We start from the raw sequence: 20,878 nt of genomic DNA, 5'->3' as shown, positions 1-20,878 counted from the left end.
AGCATTTCGTTTATAACCATATCATCGCAACTTGATTTGTTATTTTTTAAGTTAGAGATGGCAATGTCCAGTTCTTTCTCTGATATAGGGGCATCCAGAATAGAATTGTCCATAGACATGATAGGGTTACTAGTCAAAGTGGAGTCTACGGCTGGAGTGTCTATATTATTATTGTCTGGTGAATGTTTGCTGAGGTTGCTAAAGTGTTGAAACCAATCTTCGTTGGAGATCTGGTTATTTGCTGTTGTTTTTTCAGGCTTTAGCTTGTTTATTAAGTTCCAGAAGGACGCTGGATTAGTTTCTCTTAGAGAAGATAGTTCATTCATAATTTGTTGATGGAAATCGCGTTTTTTCTTCTTAACCAATTTTTTGTAATCTTTTTTTACAGTGAAAAATCTTCCACGAATTTCTGGATTCAATGGGTTTTTTACAAGTAGGTTAGCCAAGTTTTTTATTTCACGTTTCATTTCCGTGCAAGATTTGTCAAACCACCGTTTGTTTTGTTTTTTCTTTGTATGTTTTCTTTTCCCTCTTAGATTCAGACACTCATGTCCAGCTTCTCTTAGCAAAGAGCTGAATTCGGAAACAATGTTTTCAATTTGATCAGGAGTGGTTACGTTGGTGAGATTTTCGCGGGAAATGGTGTGTAGTCTTAGTGAGAAGCGAGGTTGGCTCAGGGATTGGAAAAAGTTTTGCGCCGATTTTTCATTCCAGTTAAATCGTTTAGGTACTGGTCTGACGTTAGAAGTTCTAAGCTTTTCTCGGACATAGGGTTTAGCGGACTTTGAGTGGATAAATACTGACAGCATGCAATGGTCTGAGAATTCAGTTAACGGATTGACACGGAATAATAGAATGTGTTTTAGGAATAATTGACTAGAAATCATGTAGTCTACGGTGCTACATCCGTTAGGTTGATAACAAGTAAATTTTCCCTGTAGGTCACCTGCAACTCTGCCGTTTAGTATAGACAGGTTAGCTTGGATACATAGGTCACTGATTAGTCTGCCAAAATTTGTTTGGGGGGGCTTTGTCCATATATTGTCTTATTGAGTTGTTTAAATTCACAAATTGATCGTTGTTGTCAAAGGCTATCGCAGTTCACGTAGTCTTGAAGGTTGCCAAAACGAGCGTTCATGTCTCCCCCTAGGAGAATGAATCCTTGTGAGCTGTGTCTGGAAATTTCATTTTCTAAAATTTCTAGAACATGGTTTTCGGAGTTTCTATGCATGGTGGATGAGCTTGGGCTAATATACACGGTACAAATGAACAGGTCTTTAGACAGCCCTAAAAGTTCGCGGTCTACTCGCACCCAAAGGATATCTGAAGACGAGGATTTTTACTTCCCTAACGTGTTTTTTGTGTTCGTTTCTATAGAAAAATATAATACCGCCCGAGGCACGTTTCGCACGTTTACTCTTTGTTCTATTTAAGTGAAAATAGCTGTAGTCTGGGACGTTAATTTTTGTCTTATCCGTGGTCCAAGTTTCTAGAAGCGAAAAGAAATCAAATTTTCTAATGTGTGCTAAAAAATCTACGTCTTCTAATTTAGAGCCTAGGCCATGGACGTTCCAAATACCGAAACTCTTGCTTCCGTCACAAGGGAACGTTTTCATCGCAAGGGAAAGTATTGTAAGTAAAACAGTGTCCCTATCCGAGCATTCAATTGCAATACCTAACAACAATATACAGAATGAAATACAAATTGTCTATAGACTAAAAGGAAGATATCTTATATAAAATATGTTATAGAGAAGCAATAAAGAACTTCAAATACAAATACCATTTTAACCACTAAATTATTGTAAAGCCATTTCACTTTTGCTTATACGTTAAACATAACACTGGTCACTTAAACATGGGGCGATCTGGTAGTAAATAGACGGGGCGAAAGTGACATGGGGCGAATGATCTAGAAACCGTTGTGGCTCGTCGAGCAACGGAGGCGTGAACACCTCCCTGCCGTGGTGGCGTTTATTGCGGGAAGTTCACACATCCATGCCAAACATTGTTAATTGTTTTTGATAGCCCTTTTTGGTCGCCGAGTGCAAGTAGACTTCTTATGCGGGGAAACCGTCTCTCCCCGGCAAAATGTCCAGGGTCGGCGGCAAAACCGTCCTCGCGACATAACTCGCGTCGTTCCCCGAACCCGCCGCATCAGAAGTCTGCGAAGGAAGCTGGTAGAGTATGGTCTCCCAAACACTAGCCGAACGCCCACGCCCATGGTTAGGAGTAGCTAGGCAGGGAGCAAGGTCGGCTGTGGTCGCAACTTTTTTGAGTTCAAGTGTTCGGCTAGGTCCGCGCCAGCTGAATGTTTCAAAATGTTTATAGCATTTGCCTGTGGACAAGAGGTTCGGCTGGTTGCCTTCTGACGGGAATAGGTAGGGAATTTAGGAAAGGTAGGCGTGGTCAGTAAATCTGGCCAGACTGTTCCCGAACCCCCTCTCTTTCTTGCCACGATTTGTTACCTTCGCCAAGAAGGTTATGTTTTCAGTAGCGTTTGTGTGTGTGTGTGTGTGAGTGTTTGTGTGTTTGTGTTTGTGTGTGGTTTAGCAAGATAACTCGAGAAGCAGTGGATGGATTGGAATGAAACTTGGTAGGTGGGTAGGTCTTCATGAGACCTAGAAATGATTAGATTTTGGGCCCCCTGGCGGCTTTCCTAGGTACTGCAGCTGAACTTCCGGTTTTGATATCTCATGATCAGGACATGCTAGGGTCATGAATTTTGGTTAGTAGATAGCTCTTGGGGTAGAAAAGAAGTGACATGAGTTTGGGTCCTCTAGCGCCTTGTTCTGGAACTGCAGGAGTATTTGTTGAAAAACATTTGAAGGACGATAACTCAAGAACCAGTTGACGTATTGTCGTGATTTTTGGTATGTAGGTAGATGAAGTGATGCTTGACATAATCAGATGGCAATTATGCAAATCAGGAGCTAATTTGCATAATTAATGAGGAAATTCTATAAATCTGCTTTGTTCGATAATAGAACTATGAAACACTTGTGACATCTACTTGAGAACGAGAAAAACATCTGAGGATATAGATTATGTAAATGAGGACCTAATTTGCATAATCAATGGCAAATTCTTATAATTCCATAGTTGTAACTGCTGCACCCCGAATTTTATACTTGCCACATTTGGAAGTTAAGTGAAGGTGAACATCAATAAGCATAATTTATTCAAATCATGACCTCATTTGCATAATTGATGAGGAAGTGCTATAATAGCCTTTTTGTTATGATAAGGCTGTCATCGGATGGAGAATATGATCAACTGATATAATCCATGCAAATGAGGCTCTTATTTACAAAATCAATGATTAAAATTGTATCATTCGTCACCCGCAAGGGTTAACATCATTTGGCGAAGGTATGAGATCGTGGAACTCTTGTCAATTATATGTAGACCGTGCGTGTGGTCTACATATAATTACTGAAACGTTCAGAGCTCATACATAGATCTAGTTTGAAATCGCAAACCCGGATAGTATGTAATGCTAGGTTGCTGTAAATGACTTCAGTTTGCCTTTCATTTGAAAGAGTCTTTCGTTATACTAAGGGACCCGTCGCATATGATTCTGGCGCCCTACATAAAGCCCCTGTCACACATTCACGACCTTCCCCCGTATCTCCCGAACACCAGCCGACCAGGTTTTGCTGACGTTCGGGAGCACTCTGGCCAAGGAGGTTTAAAATCTTAGGTCACGCCTACGTTTTCTATACATAAATTGGAGTCAAATATGATCACTGGACGCGCCCCGAACACTAATCTCCAAGCAGATCTTTTGGTGGGGGTAAGACAGTATCAAATTGGCCAGTCTGTATCCATTTCCCCACCCAAGTGGGGAAATGGGTGGGGAAATGGATACAGACTGGCCAATTTGATACTGTAATACCCCCACCAAAAGATCTGCTTGGAGATTACCCGAACACTGCTAATCTACTTCCGGATGGTTGGCTCATGTTTTGCTGTCTTTACTTAGCCTCCTGTGCAGGCCCCGCGGCGGCGGGAAGAGTTTTTAACGCATTATTTTAATATAGCCGGCCATCCTACATAGCGGAATTGAACCTTCACTCGGCTGCTATGTAGGATGGCCGGCTATATTAAAATAAGGCGATAAAAACAGGAGGCTAGTCTTTACCGTGGAAAACTAGTCAACTCTAACAGTCGCACCTCCCGAACGCCCCACGAAACATTCGGCTGCCGCAGCCGAACCGTAGCCGAATTCGTCGACCCACCATGCTCGGCGTTCGGGGGGGGGGGTGTCGAAAAAAAACCGTCGGTATGCATCATATACTGCTAGAGCGTTCATAGCTCATATGATCAAGTATAACTCGAGGCAAGTTAAAAACTCTAATATCCTATAATACTGGGTACGCTAGCTGTTCACTATTCTTATATCAAACAAAGCTACCTCTTTGAATGCCAACAATGCATGAAATGTAAAATACCATCAAAGGTAGAAGGCCTATAGTGGTTATTGGCAAATTGAACGTGCATTCTCTCAGATCTTGAGCTGTTTTTACAACGGTTCATAAGTACCTATAAAGCCTGATTAAAATCTGATTAATTCTACTTACGTGTCTTCTTTTCAGAGTTTAGAGGATTTCGCGTATGAAATATCTTAAAAGCAATCTGTCAAAAAATTTCTAGACCCACACTTTCCAAAATTCCAACATAGCCTTCCGTGAAACACAGACAAACACACACACACACACACACGCACACGCAGACAAACTGAAAACAATACCTCCATAATGTATTACAGGTACACGCTGAGCAACGTCAAGGTGACCCCGCCAATCCAAGAGCTGAAGTTATCACGGGACGTCTCGCGCCCAGATGACCACTGGTTTTGCAGCTCTCTCTCCGTCCAGCTCTCTCTCTCGTGCAAAAAAAACCGTACGGTATGCATCATATACTGCTAGAGCGTTCATAGCTCATATGATCAAGTATAACTCGAGGCAAGTTAAAAACTCTAATATCCTATAATACTGGGTACGCTAGCTGTTCACTATTCTTATATCAAACAAAGCTACCTCTTTGAATGCCAACAATGCATGAAATGTAAAATACCATCAAAGGTAGAAGGCCTATAGTGGTTATTGGCAAATTGAACGTGCATTCTCTCAGATCTTGAGCTGTTTTTACAACGGTTCATAAGTACCTATAAAGCCTTGGCATAGAAATTGTCTGTTTTCGTATGCTCATATTAGTGTAATACTATCCGTAAATAATTTCATCAGGTTGGTAAACGAATGAATAGCAAAGTTCTTTGATCACAACCATTAAATTTTATTTTTCACAAGATGACGTTTTGATGACCGTCTGTCATCTTCATCAGGGCAATTCTGACTGGTTTACTGTGCACTGGCGCTAGATGTTACTTGGTGCATAGTGCTCGTGAAAAATAAATGGTTGTGATCAAAGAACTTTAGGGTAATAACATTTTATTAACGATTTATTTCTAGGCAATGGCTAGGCAGCTGCAAGGGCCCATGGACGTTCTCGTCAAAACAAAGACGGGAAGCTACGCTGGAGCAGGGACTAACGGGAATGTGTACATCAGTCTTCTGGACTCCGAGGGAAAGGAATCTGGCGACCTACAACTTGACGTATGGTGGAAAGATGATCACGAAAAGGGGGCAGAAGGAGAGTAAGTAGAAAATACCACCTCCCTACAAGAGCAAATCTGATTAATTCTACTTACGTGTCTTCTTTTCAGAGTTTAGAGGATTTCGCGTATGAAATATCTTAAAAGCAATCTGTCAAAAAATTTCTAGACCCACACTTTCCAAAATTCCAACATAGCCTTCCGTGAAACACAGACAAACACACACACACACACACACGCACACGCAGACAAACTGAAAACAATACCTCCATAATGTATTACAGGTACACGCTGAGCAACGTCAAGGTGACCCCGCCAATCCAAGAGCTGAAGTTATCACGGGACGTCTCGCGCCCAGATGACCACTGGTTTTGCAGCTCTCTCTCCGTCCAGCTTAATCCAGACATCAACGGGCCGACTTACTACTTCCCTGTGGATCGCTGGATCGTAGCAGGTCGGTGTCAAACTATCATGAAAGTTCATCTGTGTTGGTAGTTACATGTTTAAAATTAAAACTAAAGTTAAACTAAAGTTAATTAATTATATATAAGACAAGGGATTGTTGTTATTTACTGTTGTTATACCGTATTGCAGAGAGTGGAAGACCAGCCTTCTTGTTTGACCAGAAGGAAAGATTTTCTTCTGACTAGGCCCACTAGGCACCTGTTCACGAATTTGGCCTCCCGAACACTAGTCGCCCCCCCCCCCCTCCAAACATGGTCTACATTTGGTCAGACTGCCCCGGAACGTCAGCTGAACCCGGTCGGCTAGTGTTCGGTAAAAAAAATTAGGAGGAGGCTTAAAACCCGAATTCTGTCCTATTTCTGCTCGCAGGAAGCCATGTGTGGCTGGTTCCAGGCGGCTGTGTCCTCCCTCAGCACGAGAAGCGGAGCGAACAGAGGCAGGATGAGCTCCAAGTGATGCGGGAGCGCTACGACTCCTTCAACCCCGTGGACGGCCTTCTGCCAATGGTATGTGCTTTATCGGTTTGCTTATGTATTTGGCTTCGCCAAGAAGGTTATGCATGCATGTATGTATGTTGTATGTGTGTACATTTACAGCTAGCATGTGGTTTAGCACGAAACCACATGCATACATACATGTGGATTGCTCTCCAAGCAGAGGTTGTGGGGGAATGATCGTTACCTTTTTATATATGGCCGTTTTTTTGTCCTGATCCCCGTCGGTGGCCGCGGACCTTCTCTGGCTAATGAATACTGCCTGGCCAATTTGATACTGTCTTTTTGCCACCGAGAGGGATCTGCTTTGAGATTAGTGGATGGGTTGTAGTTTGGTAGGTCTTAATGAGACCTAGGAAGTTTTTCTCCTCATGATCACCCCTGTGGCTTCGTATGGTACTGCAGCGTAACATTTGGTTTTCGTAACATCTCGCGATATGGAAATGCTAGCTAGGGTCACGAATTTTGGTGGTAGATAGCTCTTGTGCTACGGAATAAGTGACATTAGTTTGGGCCCCCTAGCACAATCAGCAGCTTGTTCAGGAACTGCAGGAGCGTTTCTTGAAAAATCTTGGAAGAAGGATAACTCATGAACCGGATTGTCGTGATTTTTGGTCTGTAGGTAGCTCGACTTGATTTGATAACAGCTATGTAAATCAGGACCTATTCTGCATAATCAATGAAGAAATTCTATAAATCTACCATGTTCCCAGAACGAGAAGAACAGCGGATGATTGGCTGAATGGTTTTTAACGATGCAGTTGTTAGGTTATTATAAATAATTCTTGTTATATGTACACAGTTGGCGTATTTACAAACCCCATTCTCTCTCACTCACAGATTAGGAAGCTTCCAACAGAGGCGAAGTTTTCAGAAAAGCAAAAGGTACTGGTCACTGGTCACAGCACACTATGTATATTTGCATTATCTGCGTCATTCCTGAGTTAGCGATACGAAACAATGTGGCTTGTGACTACTAGTATTAATCTTACACTCACTCTCCTCTTTTCAATCGTTCACGTACAGCTTACTGATGATTCCTCTTATTTCTAAAAACACATTTACAGCGGGCCCTGGCGGAGACGGCGGCTATACTTGCCATGAAAAACGTGGACATACTCCTGGGAAAGTTCTTCGATAAAGACGGCCGATGGGAATCTTTCGACAGCATCAGCCAAATATTCCCACGGGGAAGAGTGCCGAAGGTAAGAGGGACGTCATGATCCGTGAATAATTTCATCAGGTTAGTAAGTTTTCATCTGTTCTAGAAAAAAATTCAATGCTCCAAAGCTGTAGCCTGTAGTCACTATTCATCAGTCTTCCTCCAATTCCGCCCCAGCCAGCCTTTTTTACCAGGCCGGGCCTCAATCATGCCACTAAACAATGTTCCTTTTGCCATAGCCATGGCACTTCTAAGTTCTACTTAAAGCATGCACAATTCAACTTAAAGCATGCACAATTCAAATAGCAATTTAGTTTTAATCTTGCAACAACTTTACCGGAACACAATATGCAACTTTCATGTACTTCTTCCAAATACGCCCCGGCCAGCCTTTTTTAAAAGCTTCTCTTGTTACACAACCAAGTCTTTTATTCAGCCGACGTTTCGGTGACCGTCTGTCACCTTCCTCTACCATGCCTGCGCACCAATCAGATTTGCCAAGAGGAAGGTAACAGACGGTCACCGAAACGTCGGCTGAATAAAACTGTGAAAAATGGTCTCTTTATTCAGTCACCCACTGATGCCACGTCCAAGTAACAACCCTGCGACCCTTCCATTTCCATTCGGTTGCTTTCAGTTTGTTGTAGGCCTGGTAGGTAGGGTGTCGTTTCCTTCGTTATGTCACATTCTGGCATGCATATTCAGTACTGTTTGTTGTTCAACTGTAGGGAAAACTGCATTGGAAGACCGACGAGAATTTCGGCTGGCAGCGCCTGGCAGGAGTCAACCCTACATCCATCCGTCTGTGCACGGAGATTCCAAAGGGGTAATTTCTTTTTTTTTATTTTTTTATTTTCTTTTAATTTTTTTTATTTCGGGAGCACACTGATGAATACAAATAAAAGGACATGGACTAAGTGACTGCTAACTCAAGTTAGGTATGACTTATATTCTCGCAGCAACTTTTACAATATAAAGGCGTTTACAACACATTTGAAAAACTATGGATGGCATGAGTCAAACCTCCCACCCCAGAAGAGAAGGAAAGCATAGCAGGACACACATAACTAGAAGCGTTTTGTTTCTGTGATGTAGTTTTGCGCGGCTAACATAATTTCACAGTGTCATTCGAACAAACCAAACTGCCGCGAAGAATAAAAGTTATTCAGCATTGTCAGAAAGTGTGTTTAAATAATAATGTGTCCAAAGGGGTAAGTTGAACTGGAACGGTGTTTATCCAAAACTATTCATTGGTATGTAAAATATGTGTAAGGCATTTTTTGACGGTGACATCGAAATACGCGTACATGTGCAATATAGAATAAAGTACATGCACTTAAAGTTAATTCTACGGCGTGTCTGCGTGCTCCCAAATCCGTAGGATTCCGTTCGGAGGCGGATGGATGCCCTACGTTTGCCGACGTTTTTGTACGTAGACAGCACGCAGAAGCACGTACGGCGGGTTGTGACCGTAGCATTAAGGGGCCGACCGAGGTTTTTAATTACCTCCGGGGAAGGAGACATCCTTCCGCGAGGAGGTTTTACTATTGTTCGAAACATTTCTGTCAGCAGCTGTTTCTCGCGATCGGCTGGACGGATTGGTCTGTGGTTCGGTATGCGTATTGCTGTTGGGCTGCAGATGATGCAGAACGTTTTTGTTTAATTGTATATGTGTTTATGGGCGTGGAAATAAAAGGTTTTTAAGTGCTCCGGACACCCCCGCCATGCTGAAAATGGAATTTACCATGTTGTTAAGGAATGGGGAGGTTTCAGTTTTGGGTCTTACCATTTAAAAGGGGTCAAACAGAGGGGTGTCTGCTTCCGATATGTATTTTGAAATATTATCGCAGTTGTATCTCGCGTTGGGGTAGACTGGACTCGGTGTATGTTCTTCTAATGGGCTGTAGATGGTGCAGGTTTTTTTGTTTTTATTGTATATGTGTTTTGGGGCGTAAAAATCTGAAAATTGTCGCGCGCGGCGCTGGGCTGGCTGCCAGCGCAACTTCCGGGTGGGCCAATGGGTCAGGGGTCAACGCCCTCTTGCGCAATCTTGGATGTTTTCGGCGTATAGTACGACTTCTTAAACTTACAAATACCGTGGTATACTGTCTCAGACGTTCTCGACATGCATTTTTACCGTGGGTACATGGTATGGGCTGCAGATGAAAATGTTGACCAGTCCTGTATTAACACAACCAGGAACGCTAAATCTAACACATACAATTCAACACCATCAACTATACAGAACAAACAACATGGAAAAATATACAATAAAAAGCCCGGAGGTATAAAATCTCAGATTTTACTTGTTTAGATTTCATCTTGTTTTCAGTGTTTGTCTTGACTTGATAAAGATGATGAGGAATGTATATGTACGATGCAGAAAAAAATTATCGAAATGTTGACAGGTTTAACATTTCATATTGTTGTGTGTGAAGGACGCTATTAATAATTTAATGACCAACCTAAAAACTATTCACTGATGTTTCTCAGGTTTGGAGTGACGGCTGAAATGGTTGAGCCATTCCTGCATGGCCTGAAGCTGAAAGATGCAATTCAGAGGAAGCGGCTGTACTACGTGGATCACACCATCATGGCGGTCACCTCCATGGCCAACACCACACAAGCCAGACCTGTGAGTACTCGACTGTTTTTCGCTTGTTCGCTGAATAACAGGCAGGCTGCCTTTAAGAATAGCACTCATGTTTTGTGCGATAAGCCCCTTTAAAAAATTATGAATTTGGCCTCCCAAACACTACCCGAACTCTCTCAATCTGGTTAGAAGTAGGCCGCAAGGTCGGCTGGGTTGGCTGGTGTTCGGCCAGGTTGGCTACTGTTCGGCTGCGCAAGCCGAATGTTTCAAAATGTTTTAAAGATTCAGTGTGAACGGCACGTTCGGCCAGTGTTGGCTGGTGTTTGAAGGTATGTGAGGGCGTGGTTGACTTTTAAATTTGATTTGAAAAAATTATTATTAATATTATTATTATTATTATAAGTAGTACTCTTCTGTTGTCGAGACTTTGTCGCACCTAATCTCCAAGCAGATCTTCAGGTGGGGGTAAGACGGTATCCAATTGGCCAGTCTGTAACCATTTCCCCACCCAAGGTAGCGACAAAAAGGGGCCATATATAAAAAGCAAACGATCTTCCACCATCAACCTCTGCTTGGAGAGTAGTCGCACCGTCGGTTGGGTTTACCCTCAAATGTCAGATTTACTAAATGAAGGAAGTTACACCTGAGCTGCGGACTGAATTCTGACATGTGTCTGGTATAGATGTGCGCTCCATTCGGTCTGTTCTTCGTCAATGACAAGAAGGACCTCGTGCCGGTGGCAATCCAACTGTACCCTAACGAAGGGAAGGAACAGCACCCGGTAAGTGTCCGTGTTAGTTTTTCCTGTAATTACTTCGACAAGAACGGTTATGATTTTTGGCGAGTGATACAAGATGTAGAAGTGATTAATGACTTTCTCCCTGTGCGATAGACAAACACACACACACACACACACACACACACACACACACACACACACACACACACACACACACACACACACACACACACACACACACACACACACACACACACACACACACACACACACACACACACACACACACACACACACACACACACACACACAAACACACACACACACACACACACACACACACACACTCACACACACACACACACACACACACACACACACACACACACACACTCACACACACACACACACACACACACACACACACACTCACACACCACCCGAAAAAGCAGGGATACCCTAATCTCTAAGGAATGGGCCAGGGGGACTTTGGTCACACTGCAGTTCATTTGCTCGCCGTGGGGGAAATGAAACTTTAATGGCTCAGGAACAGCAACATGTTCACTTTGCCTAAAGCTAGGACTCTACGCCTTAAAAGGTCTTTCTTACATTGTGCATTAAGACTCTACAATGTCAGTGACAATGGCTGATATTTGAAAACCTATGTCCGCTATCTCCTGTTGTAGAGTGAATGGTGTTTGTACATATTTATATATAGTGTGTTTCTGTGTACCTGTCCTGTCTTGCTTTTTTAACAAATTGTAAAAATCGAATACATTGCATTAGCTTTCCCTGCTTTTGTACGATTTTGTTGGATTGAATAAATTGAATTGAAAAAAAAAATGGCTGAGATTCACTCCTCTGGCCATTGACCCAAATTTTTCCGGAGTCTACTATCCTGACCCCCCCCCTCCCCAAAGAACGCCTGGTAGAGTCTAGAGCAGCCCTCTTGAGTCCCACGCGATCACGTCCGAAAGTACAGACAGCCAATGAACTGCCCTGTAAGGCACAAGTTTAGATATGTGTCTGTATCACACCATCATCCATTTGCAGGTGTTCCTGCCGACTGACCCGCCCCACACGTGGCTCCTGGCCAAGATGTGGTTCAACTGCGCAGAAGCGAGCTATCACGAGGCCGTGCCTCACCTTGGTAGGTTTTAGCACGTCGGCAGAACGTACTGCGCCTGCGCAGAACCCTGGATTTTCGCGTTTTTAGTTGGATTTTTGGTCAACGTTGCATCAGAATTTTGCCTGTTGCAGAGGATATTCTTTCTGACACAACATTTAGAAACTACTGTCGAAATGCTAACCTTATATGAGCGAATACAACCTTATATGAGACATTCTGCTGCAGTGCTATGTACAATACATTACAGGTTTCGCACAGGCGCAGTACGTTCTGCCGACGTGCTGTAGGTTTTATTACTTGATGGGAGCCGTGCTGTAACATAATTACCTTCGAATTTGCCAAGAAGGTTATGTTTTCGTGTTCGTGTGTGTGTCTGTGTTTGTATCTGTGTGTGTGTCTGTCTGTCTGTAAACACGATAACTCGAGAAGGCTTCAATTGATTGTCTTGATATTTGGTAGGTGGATAGGTCTTGATGAGACCTTGAAACGATTAAATTTTGGGCCTCCTAGCGTCTTGTTTTTACAATCATATATATACATTAGTGGGATTTCTAACTCTAGTTTAGGCTTTTTATAAGATATTGCCCCATATGTGCAATGTACGAGTTGTCACATGTCAATATGTATCTTAATTTGCTAATCCAAATCAGCTGAGAGCAATCCCTGCAGAAAAGACGATTTATCTATTTATTTATTTTGAAGACACATGGGTGGTCCCTTCAGCGCCTTGGGACTGATTCCCAACGGAGCCCAATACAGAAAATATGGTAATAAAATAATAATAATCAAACGTGAAATCATAAATCAAAATACAAGATCAGTCAGAGGTGAGATGTCAGAGGTCAAGCTCCAAATAATACAAACTTAGGAATAGTAGATCATAAATAATAAAGTACTTGAACATAATAGTTACTGTAATAAACCATTAATACAAATCAAACAAACAACAACAAAAAATACTTAAATCATAATCGGTCAGTGTTCAAAAGGAGTGAAGTGTCAGAAGATCAGTACTGGTCATATTTCAGTTTCTCTTTAAATGATTTAAGGGTGGGTGCTTGTTTGAATTGTGTAAGTGCTTAGTGAATTGTAAGTTACTGCCGCTCTATATGCAAATGTATGTTGGCCTGCTTGGATGTGTGATTGGGTCTGTGTAATAATTGTGCTTGTCTAGTGTGGTAGTTGTGTATTTATAGTACGATAGACTTTATAGTAGTACGATAGACTTTATAGCAGTACGATAGACTTTATAGTACTGTAGTACGATAGACTTTATAGTTATTCTACTTCTGAGCAAATCAGCTTGGAACATGAATTGTCTGCACGCTGGGACAAACATATCAAGCAGGTACCTTGACTGTTCCTTGTTCTTTTCTAAACTATAGAAAACTTGATTGGATTGATGGTCGTTCTGTTATGTCTGCAGGTTTCACGCATCTTTTTGTGGAGGCCTGCAACCTGGCGGCCAAGCAGAACCTGTCCATCTCCCACCCGATACACCGCGTCTTGGAGCCGCATTTCATCTACATGCTCGCCATCAACAAGTGAGTCCAACAAGGTGTTTTTGCCGTATGGTAGAAGAGTCAGAATCATAATTTTTATATAGAAAGTTTATTGCAAATACAAGCCCGAGGGCTAATTGCAGTTACAAACAACATAAGAAAGAAAATACAGTGGTATGTGAGACTATATCTACGTCTAGCATTATACTATATTCTACAACATGCATGGTACTAGTTTTACTGGGTTTGACCTCTTCTTGTCAGGCAGTGGAAGACGAATTTACCCACTTCTTCTATAATATGTGGGTTCTTTGATTTTAGTACTAAAATTGTTTTTTTGTGGTAGGGAATGGTGGGGAAGTAAGGGAGCATTTTGGACACGGTGCTAAATAATTAACGTTTTAAACTTCGTATCTAGACTAATAATGCAGTAGGGTCACTATGGCTATCTGCTTATGCTATATGCTTGCGGTGTTCACAATGCGTTCTCTACTGCATTGTTTCCTCCCCAACCACGTAACTAGATTGTCATGAAGTTAAAAAGATTCATAATGTCACTTTTCATTTTATTTGGGCATTACATTGATGCTACTTAAAGCATGTCTCACAGTTTTCAAAAACTATCCAGTTACTTATCTGCTTTCTTGTGTATCTGTATGTCTGACCTTCATCGAGGTTATGACATGTTCTTATTCATCTGATGCTTTTGTTTATTCTGATTTCACTTCACCCGATGGGAAAGAAGTATTGTTTTGGGCTTGTTGTCCGTCATTGTGTCCGTGTGTTTTTAAAAATTTGTTTCTGTGATTCTTAAAAAGAATCCAGCGTTGCCACATATCCTCCTTTTCTGTGATTCTTAAAAAAGAACCCAGCGTTGCCACATATCCTCCTTTTCTGTGATTCTTAAAAAAGAACCCAGCGTTGCCACATATCCTCCTTTTCTGTGATTCTTAAAAAAGAACCCAGCGTTGCCACATATCCTCCTTGCTGCAACGTTAAGTCTGAGCTTGTCGCTTCTGATTTTCTTTGCAAGCAGTAGCTAGATAAGTTGAATTCAACTAGGCAGAGGTTTAATACTCGTATAACGATTTTCCATTTTGCACGCTTCCCCCAGTCTGGCCCTGGACACGTTGATCGCCGATGGCGGGGCTTTGGATCAGACTACACAGATTGGAGTCAAGGGAAGCTTTGAGCTGATAAGGAGAAGGTGAGTTGAAATATTCATTGAATGATTGAATGAAGACATTTATTGTACATTTGTGTTCTACAGAATTAAATACAGGTCGCATGGGTACAGCACATGAACATAAACATACATATATACATTACATACATATGGACATATAGGAGTGTAAATAAATGTCTAATTTCTATTCGATTCGGCTTTATCTCGCTTAGTAGTGATTGTATGGATATATGCGGCTGTGAGATTACTTAGAGTAGGTTTATCAAAAGTTAAAAGGAATGCAAATTTCTCTTTACTAGTCAAATATCTGAAGTGGGGAAATATACTTAATACATGGCTAAAAAATATGAGTCTATCTCTACTATACAAGGGGCAATCTATGGTGAAATGTATTTCATCTTCTATTTGGCCTACACTACAGAATTGACAGGTTCTTTGTTCTAGAGGAGTGCGGTTATGTCTTCCTGATTCGATTCGTAATTTGTGACAACTGATTCTTAGTTTTGTAATGGAGGACCTGTGACGTATGTTCGCTAAGTTGAGATATTTTTCTTCGTTATAGGAATGTTTTAGTAATCTGTATAGAAGTAATTAGTCACTACTGGTAATAATGTATTGATGTTACGACTTACCTTAATTCCTTTACTTTATGACTGTACCAGATTGTTCGTTTTTTTCTACTGAAACAGGTTGAAGACTTGGCGTCTCGATACGGATGGTACTCTACCAGAAGACCTAAAAAACCGTGGCGTGAGTTATATTATCTTTATACTGTCAAGTATTATATTGATATCTTTACTACTTTCTTTTTTATCATGAGCAGCAGTTACGCTTGTACTGACTTTTGACTCTGGACAAGGTTTCAGTAATTTTGGTATGGAGGGTATTTCATCTTCACAAGTTGCAGTTAAAGTTTTGTGTGTATCAGAGCATCCTGGTATGATGAAATGTTTGTTGCTAATTCCCACCCGAAGGCTTATTACAAACAACAAGATAGATACCATTAGTGAAAGGCAATGACAAAGAACAAGGTGTTGATTCTAAGCCTCCTTTGCCACTTCTCTTCAAAATTAACGCCGCCGCCACCGCACAAGTCTGTTAAGGAGGCTATTAATTCTAATGCTATAAATGTTGGGTTTGTTCTTTTTAAAAGATTTTCCTGTGTTACACGGGTTTTGTGGCACTGGGAGGAGACGAATGTAACTTTTTTGTCGGCAAAAATTGAGAAATTGGAAGGTATGTTGGTGACTTCTTTCGTGTATTTGCACCCATTTTGTTAGGTTGACAACGCTGACCATCTGCCCAAGTACTACTATCGCGACGATGCCCTGCCCACCTATGAGGTTATCAAGAACCATGTCACCAAAGTTGTGGGATACTTCTACCATCCCGATGGTAAGTGGTTAGAATGGTGATAACTTGAACGCATGTAATAAATCAAATTTGAAAACGTTAAAAAACAAATTTTCTAGATATGAAGTTAAATTCAATATTTGATGTGTTTATAATAAAACGTCTGGAGGCAATATTTTAATAACTCAATGGCAGGTGAAGTCACTGCACATTACAAAATCCATTCTTTAAGCACGACTGAAAGCATACGTAGGCATTCCGTTTTTTTCATGATCACTCGCGTGTATCTTTACGCAAGCTTTATGTTGTATTTAAAGATACATGTAGGGTTCTGTGCAGTGAGTGCGTATGTACATGTATTTATTTGTTTTTATTTATTTGGAAGAACATATGAAGACACCTCTCCCAGCTCCCACCCCAAATGCACATCAGTAAAAAAAAACACATGGGTAATTTTCATGGGATTCGAATAATTTACCTCGCTTTAAGCTCGATTTGAGCTGCCAAGAAACGTAAACTCTTAGTATATACATGTGTGTATATATATATATATATATATGTGTGTGTGTGTGTGTGTGTACATATCATATTATCTAATACTTGCTTATTTTAGAGAAAGGCAACTCCACCATACTGAAGGAGGATGTCGAGATCCAGAGTTTTGCGAAGGCTCTTGTTACCAGCGGAATCCAGGTACGTTAAAATTCCGCTTATTCTAAACCGGTCGTTGTGATTGAGGATATTTCGATTTAATGTCTTGGTCGACTGATGTTCTGATAAAAAAATCTTGGCAGAAAAATTAGAGACTTTCAACAACTGATAATATCTAAATCGTTTCATTTCTCTTCGTTTATGGATGATGATGTACAACTGGTAACACTAAGTTATGCAACAGTAGTAGTAGTAGTAGGCATTTCATCGGTCTCGTAAGACCACGAAGAAGAATCATCTTCTACATCATGTACTCATGTTTTGCTTTACGCTTAAAGCGTCTGTGTTCTGATGCGAGTTTCTGTTTTTCTTCCCCCCGGTGTAACGTAACCCCTTCTTAACTTCCTGTCTCCAAAGAGTTCTGTTTATTGCAAGTGTCTCCAATGTGTTGGCATTTGGTGTCTCCCATGTGTTGGTAATTGACATCGTAATAAGACATTTTATTAACCAAACTGGTAAAGGGTTTGAAATGAACTTGATCAGATGTGATCTCTAGAGATATGAATTGTATAATCATATACATGACGTTTCAGCCTCCTACGGTAACCCAAAGGTGGTCATTTTTTTTATTATTCCAACATGTAATCACCAGACGTGGTGACGACACACTCAAGTTTTTTCAACTTATATTAATGCCGCCACCAACACAGGGGACAAATACATGACAGGACAATACTCATTTACACCTGAGCTAAGTGAGGAAAGTCGTGTTAAGTGCCTTTCCCAAGGGCACAAGATCGGTGGCATGTCAGGACTCGAACCCGGGACTCTTAGTTCCGAGTCGCGCACTCTGCCGCTACGCCACACGACCCCACGGTGGTCATTCTAAATCTTAATTAAGTCAAAATTAATGTAATCTATTAAACACAGGGGGTTCCTGGAAACGGAGCTTTGACCAACGTGAATCAGCTGGTCCAGATCCTGACCTCCATCATCTTCACCGCCAGTGTGCAGCACGCAGCCGTCAACTTCATGCAGTGGGACCAGTACGCCTTCGTACCCAACATGCCGCTCGTGCTGGAGGGAAACCCTCCGAGAAACAAGGTCTACCAATGGTCCTTTCACAATTGTCATCTAGAAACAAGACCCGAAAGCCACTTATACAGACTACAGATTACATTACAGATTACATAAACATTATCCCTTGTCCCTAAATCAGAAACAACTAGAATTCGAGTAACACATGACTTCGCCATGCAAAGAAGTGTTACAATTCAGGCCTAGGTCAGTAGCTGAAGAAAGATGGTGTCTAGCCTCCACCAGGCCTTTCTATAGGAATACGGATCGTAGAATTCGGCAAAAAAAGAGAGTAAAATTGTCCGAGGGAGTCCGGCCGCGGGGAGGTTGTTTCTTTCCCTCGGCGGCCAGTCCAAACTCCAAGGATGCCAAACTCCCCCGGCAAATATTCTCCTATATACATATATAGTGTAGCCAGTGTAGTTAGTCTGGTAGAGACTACTCCCTCCATCCAAGCTCCTTAGTTCCTAAATTGTGCGTGTTAGTGAACCTGTCAATATGCAGAGGTTTAGAGCAATTTCTCACAGTACTCGGCTCACATTTAGGTCATAATACAGCTGCCTTGCTAATATAACGAAGTTCAACATAAACCTAGGTACACGGTACATAGTTCTAGGGACAAACAAACCCTAACATCATCTATAGTTAAATGCAATTATAGATTACCATATTAAATTATGTAAATTAGTCGAAGATTACAACTTCATACAGCTCTATATGTTAATCGTTAACTAAAATACATACCTATGTAAAAATATGCAAATTCATCAACCACAGCTTGAATTGTTAACTTCAAAAGTTAAAAACAATAACGCCCAGAACCGTGCCTATCTCTATCTATGCCTGAATGGGTCAGGGTTGGGATCTGGCACGGTTCTGGATAGTTATCGCGTATCTAAGAACGTAGATTTGCCTCAGGCACGGTCCTGTATACGTGTGGACTATCGAGCCGTGCCTGAGCATGGTTCTGGATAAAGCACGGTTCTGGATATAAGAAGGAGTAAGGAAGACTGTTCGGGAATACCACCATTCCTACTGTCAAGATAGCTTTTCAAAGTTGTACTAATCGTATAAAAGTTGACCGTGTACGCGCGTAAACATGACAATAACACAAACCGTGAACAAAATGAGGAACTTGTGTATCCCGTCGTGTAGCAGCAGGTAAGGAAGCCTATTCAGAGTTCGTGGCCATTGGATGTCCAGAATAGTAGCTGTTAACGGAAAAATTGAGTTGCAGAACCTTACAAAGCCAGGGGTAGAGGGTAATTGAATTTGTCATTTGCTGACTCATATCCACATACCAAATATTACACAGATCTATACATAATTTCTAAAGTTTCTTAGTGAGCATGCTGTACATCCTAATTAAAACAAACCTGCAAAGGGCACCAGAGAATTGTTTAAAATCATCTTGACAACGATAACGATTGTGACTCCCTCTTTAGGAGATTCTGACGGAACAAGACGTCCTAAACGCACTGCCTGGGAAGTTCCAGACTGTGATGATCCATCTGCTGACAGGAGTCCTGAGCGAGCGCGCCACCCAGCCTCTAGGGGACTTTGAGGTCAAGTACCTCCAAGGGGACAAGGCAGAAAGAGTCATTGATACGTAAGTGATCCTTAGTAAAACCAAAATATAATATTTCAAATTCGCAGTGCCACTTTTGTTTGCCATATGGTAAAGTAAGTACTTCCATGGGGGAAAGGTAAAAAGAGTATTGGATTCGTAACTGAAACTGTAACACTTGTGGGATCTTGTGGTCACTTGCAATTGTCCTTGGCAAAATTAGCCAGGGTGCCATCCTCCATAGTTTTCGCCTGCTCCCTAATGTCACTGGCTACCACGGAGTCTGGACTTGCTGACATACATGTATGTATCGTCTGGAATCTGCATATTCGTTCAGGTTTTGAACAAGCGCGCTGATTGGTGCTACTCGTCTAAGCCCTTTTGGTTTGGGGGGGGGGAGCTATCTTGTAGGAAAGGTGTGTACATATAATAGGTAAGCCGTTCGGACGATCGAATGGCGACGTTAGCGTCCTTTCCACGTCCGAACGGCTACGTTAGATAGATCTTCTTCTATCGCACTGCACGGGCTAGCTCATTACGTGACGTTTTATAACACATATGTCTGCAAGTCCAGACACACTCCGTGGTAGCCAGCGCCCGACATTAGGGAGCGGGTGAAAACTACGGAGGATGGCACCCAGGCTATGGCAAAATCCCATTTCAAGTCAAACTTTGTTTGCCTGCCATACTGGCACTAAATCAAGTACCACTGGAACTCACTGTAAAGTCTTTGGCAATAAATGATAATTTGGATAATTTCAGAAGTCTTTTTCCACTTAGATTCAACAAAGACTTGGCAAACATCGCACTGGAAATCGAGCGCAAGAACTCTACTGAGCGTTCCCAGCCGTACGACTACCTGGACCCTCGTCTGATTCCCAACGCCATCAGCATCTAACTGGAGATTCCCAACGACATCAGCATCTAGCTGCTCAGTTCGCATCAGCAGTTTTCTGCAAGGTGCAAACACGTGGCATTCTTCTTCTGAAATTGAAAACTGAGTAAGATGTGGTGGTAGTGATTAAGTGAAGATGTTTGCAAGTTTGCACTTACAAAAAATGATATTTGGCTAGGTGCAGAGTAGATGCAGAGGAAAATTAACCCTATTCAGTGTGTGTGTGTGACGGGGTAGCTTCTGAGGCCCACCGCATCTTTTACGTCGTACAACGTCTGAACGGCTTAGTTTTCCTGTTAACCAGGTTCTAACCGATATGTTGACAAAACGCAGTAATTTTGCTTTAATCCAATCAAGGTTCAATGTAGTTGAAGATTGCCAATCCAAGATGGCGGATGGGATCGGAGCTTCAATATATACAACGTCATTTTGATGCCATTGACAGACA

At 41.8% G+C, this 20,878-nt stretch overlaps 1 protein-coding gene across 2 annotated transcripts in view; it reads left to right on the top strand.

Annotated features, from left to right (window-relative positions):
* LOC109463619 (arachidonate 15-lipoxygenase B-like) overlaps positions 1 to 20,832 on the top strand; it is a 25,979-nt gene extending 5,147 nt beyond the window's left edge. The window contains exons 2-19 of one of the 2 annotated variants that reach the window (XM_019760474.1): positions 5,475 to 5,659; positions 5,902 to 6,071; positions 6,452 to 6,588; positions 7,417 to 7,461; positions 7,644 to 7,781; positions 8,467 to 8,564; positions 10,232 to 10,373; positions 11,014 to 11,112; positions 12,124 to 12,220; positions 13,626 to 13,743; positions 14,816 to 14,908; positions 15,577 to 15,637; positions 16,168 to 16,282; positions 16,854 to 16,933; positions 17,822 to 17,995; positions 19,414 to 19,577; positions 20,316 to 20,421; positions 20,452 to 20,832. In XM_019760474.1, coding sequence (XP_019616033.1) covers positions 5,478 to 5,659; positions 5,902 to 6,071; positions 6,452 to 6,588; positions 7,417 to 7,461; positions 7,644 to 7,781; positions 8,467 to 8,564; positions 10,232 to 10,373; positions 11,014 to 11,112; positions 12,124 to 12,220; positions 13,626 to 13,743; positions 14,816 to 14,908; positions 15,577 to 15,637; positions 16,168 to 16,282; positions 16,854 to 16,933; positions 17,822 to 17,995; positions 19,414 to 19,577; positions 20,316 to 20,421; positions 20,452 to 20,463 — 2,031 coding nt within the window. In that variant the 5' untranslated portion in view covers positions 5,475 to 5,477 and the 3' untranslated portion in view covers positions 20,464 to 20,832. Of the gene's footprint in view, positions 1 to 5,474; positions 5,660 to 5,901; positions 6,072 to 6,451; positions 6,589 to 7,416; positions 7,462 to 7,643; positions 7,782 to 8,466; positions 8,565 to 10,231; positions 10,374 to 11,013; positions 11,113 to 12,123; positions 12,221 to 13,625; positions 13,744 to 14,815; positions 14,909 to 15,576; positions 15,638 to 16,167; positions 16,283 to 16,853; positions 16,934 to 17,821; positions 17,996 to 19,413; positions 19,578 to 20,315 lie in introns of both variants that reach the window. The other variant, XM_019760473.1, reaches the window with a different exon arrangement.
* Positions 20,833 to 20,878: the final 46 nt, after the last annotated feature.

This window comes from Branchiostoma belcheri, unplaced genomic scaffold (genome assembly GCF_001625305.1).
Source record: "Branchiostoma belcheri isolate BF01 breed outbred unplaced genomic scaffold, Haploidv18h27 scaffold129, whole genome shotgun sequence".
Lineage (NCBI taxonomy): Eukaryota > Metazoa > Chordata > Leptocardii > Amphioxiformes > Branchiostomatidae > Branchiostoma > Branchiostoma belcheri.
Note: the sequence above shows the minus strand (reverse complement) of the source record. Positions and strands in the feature narration are given on the sequence as shown.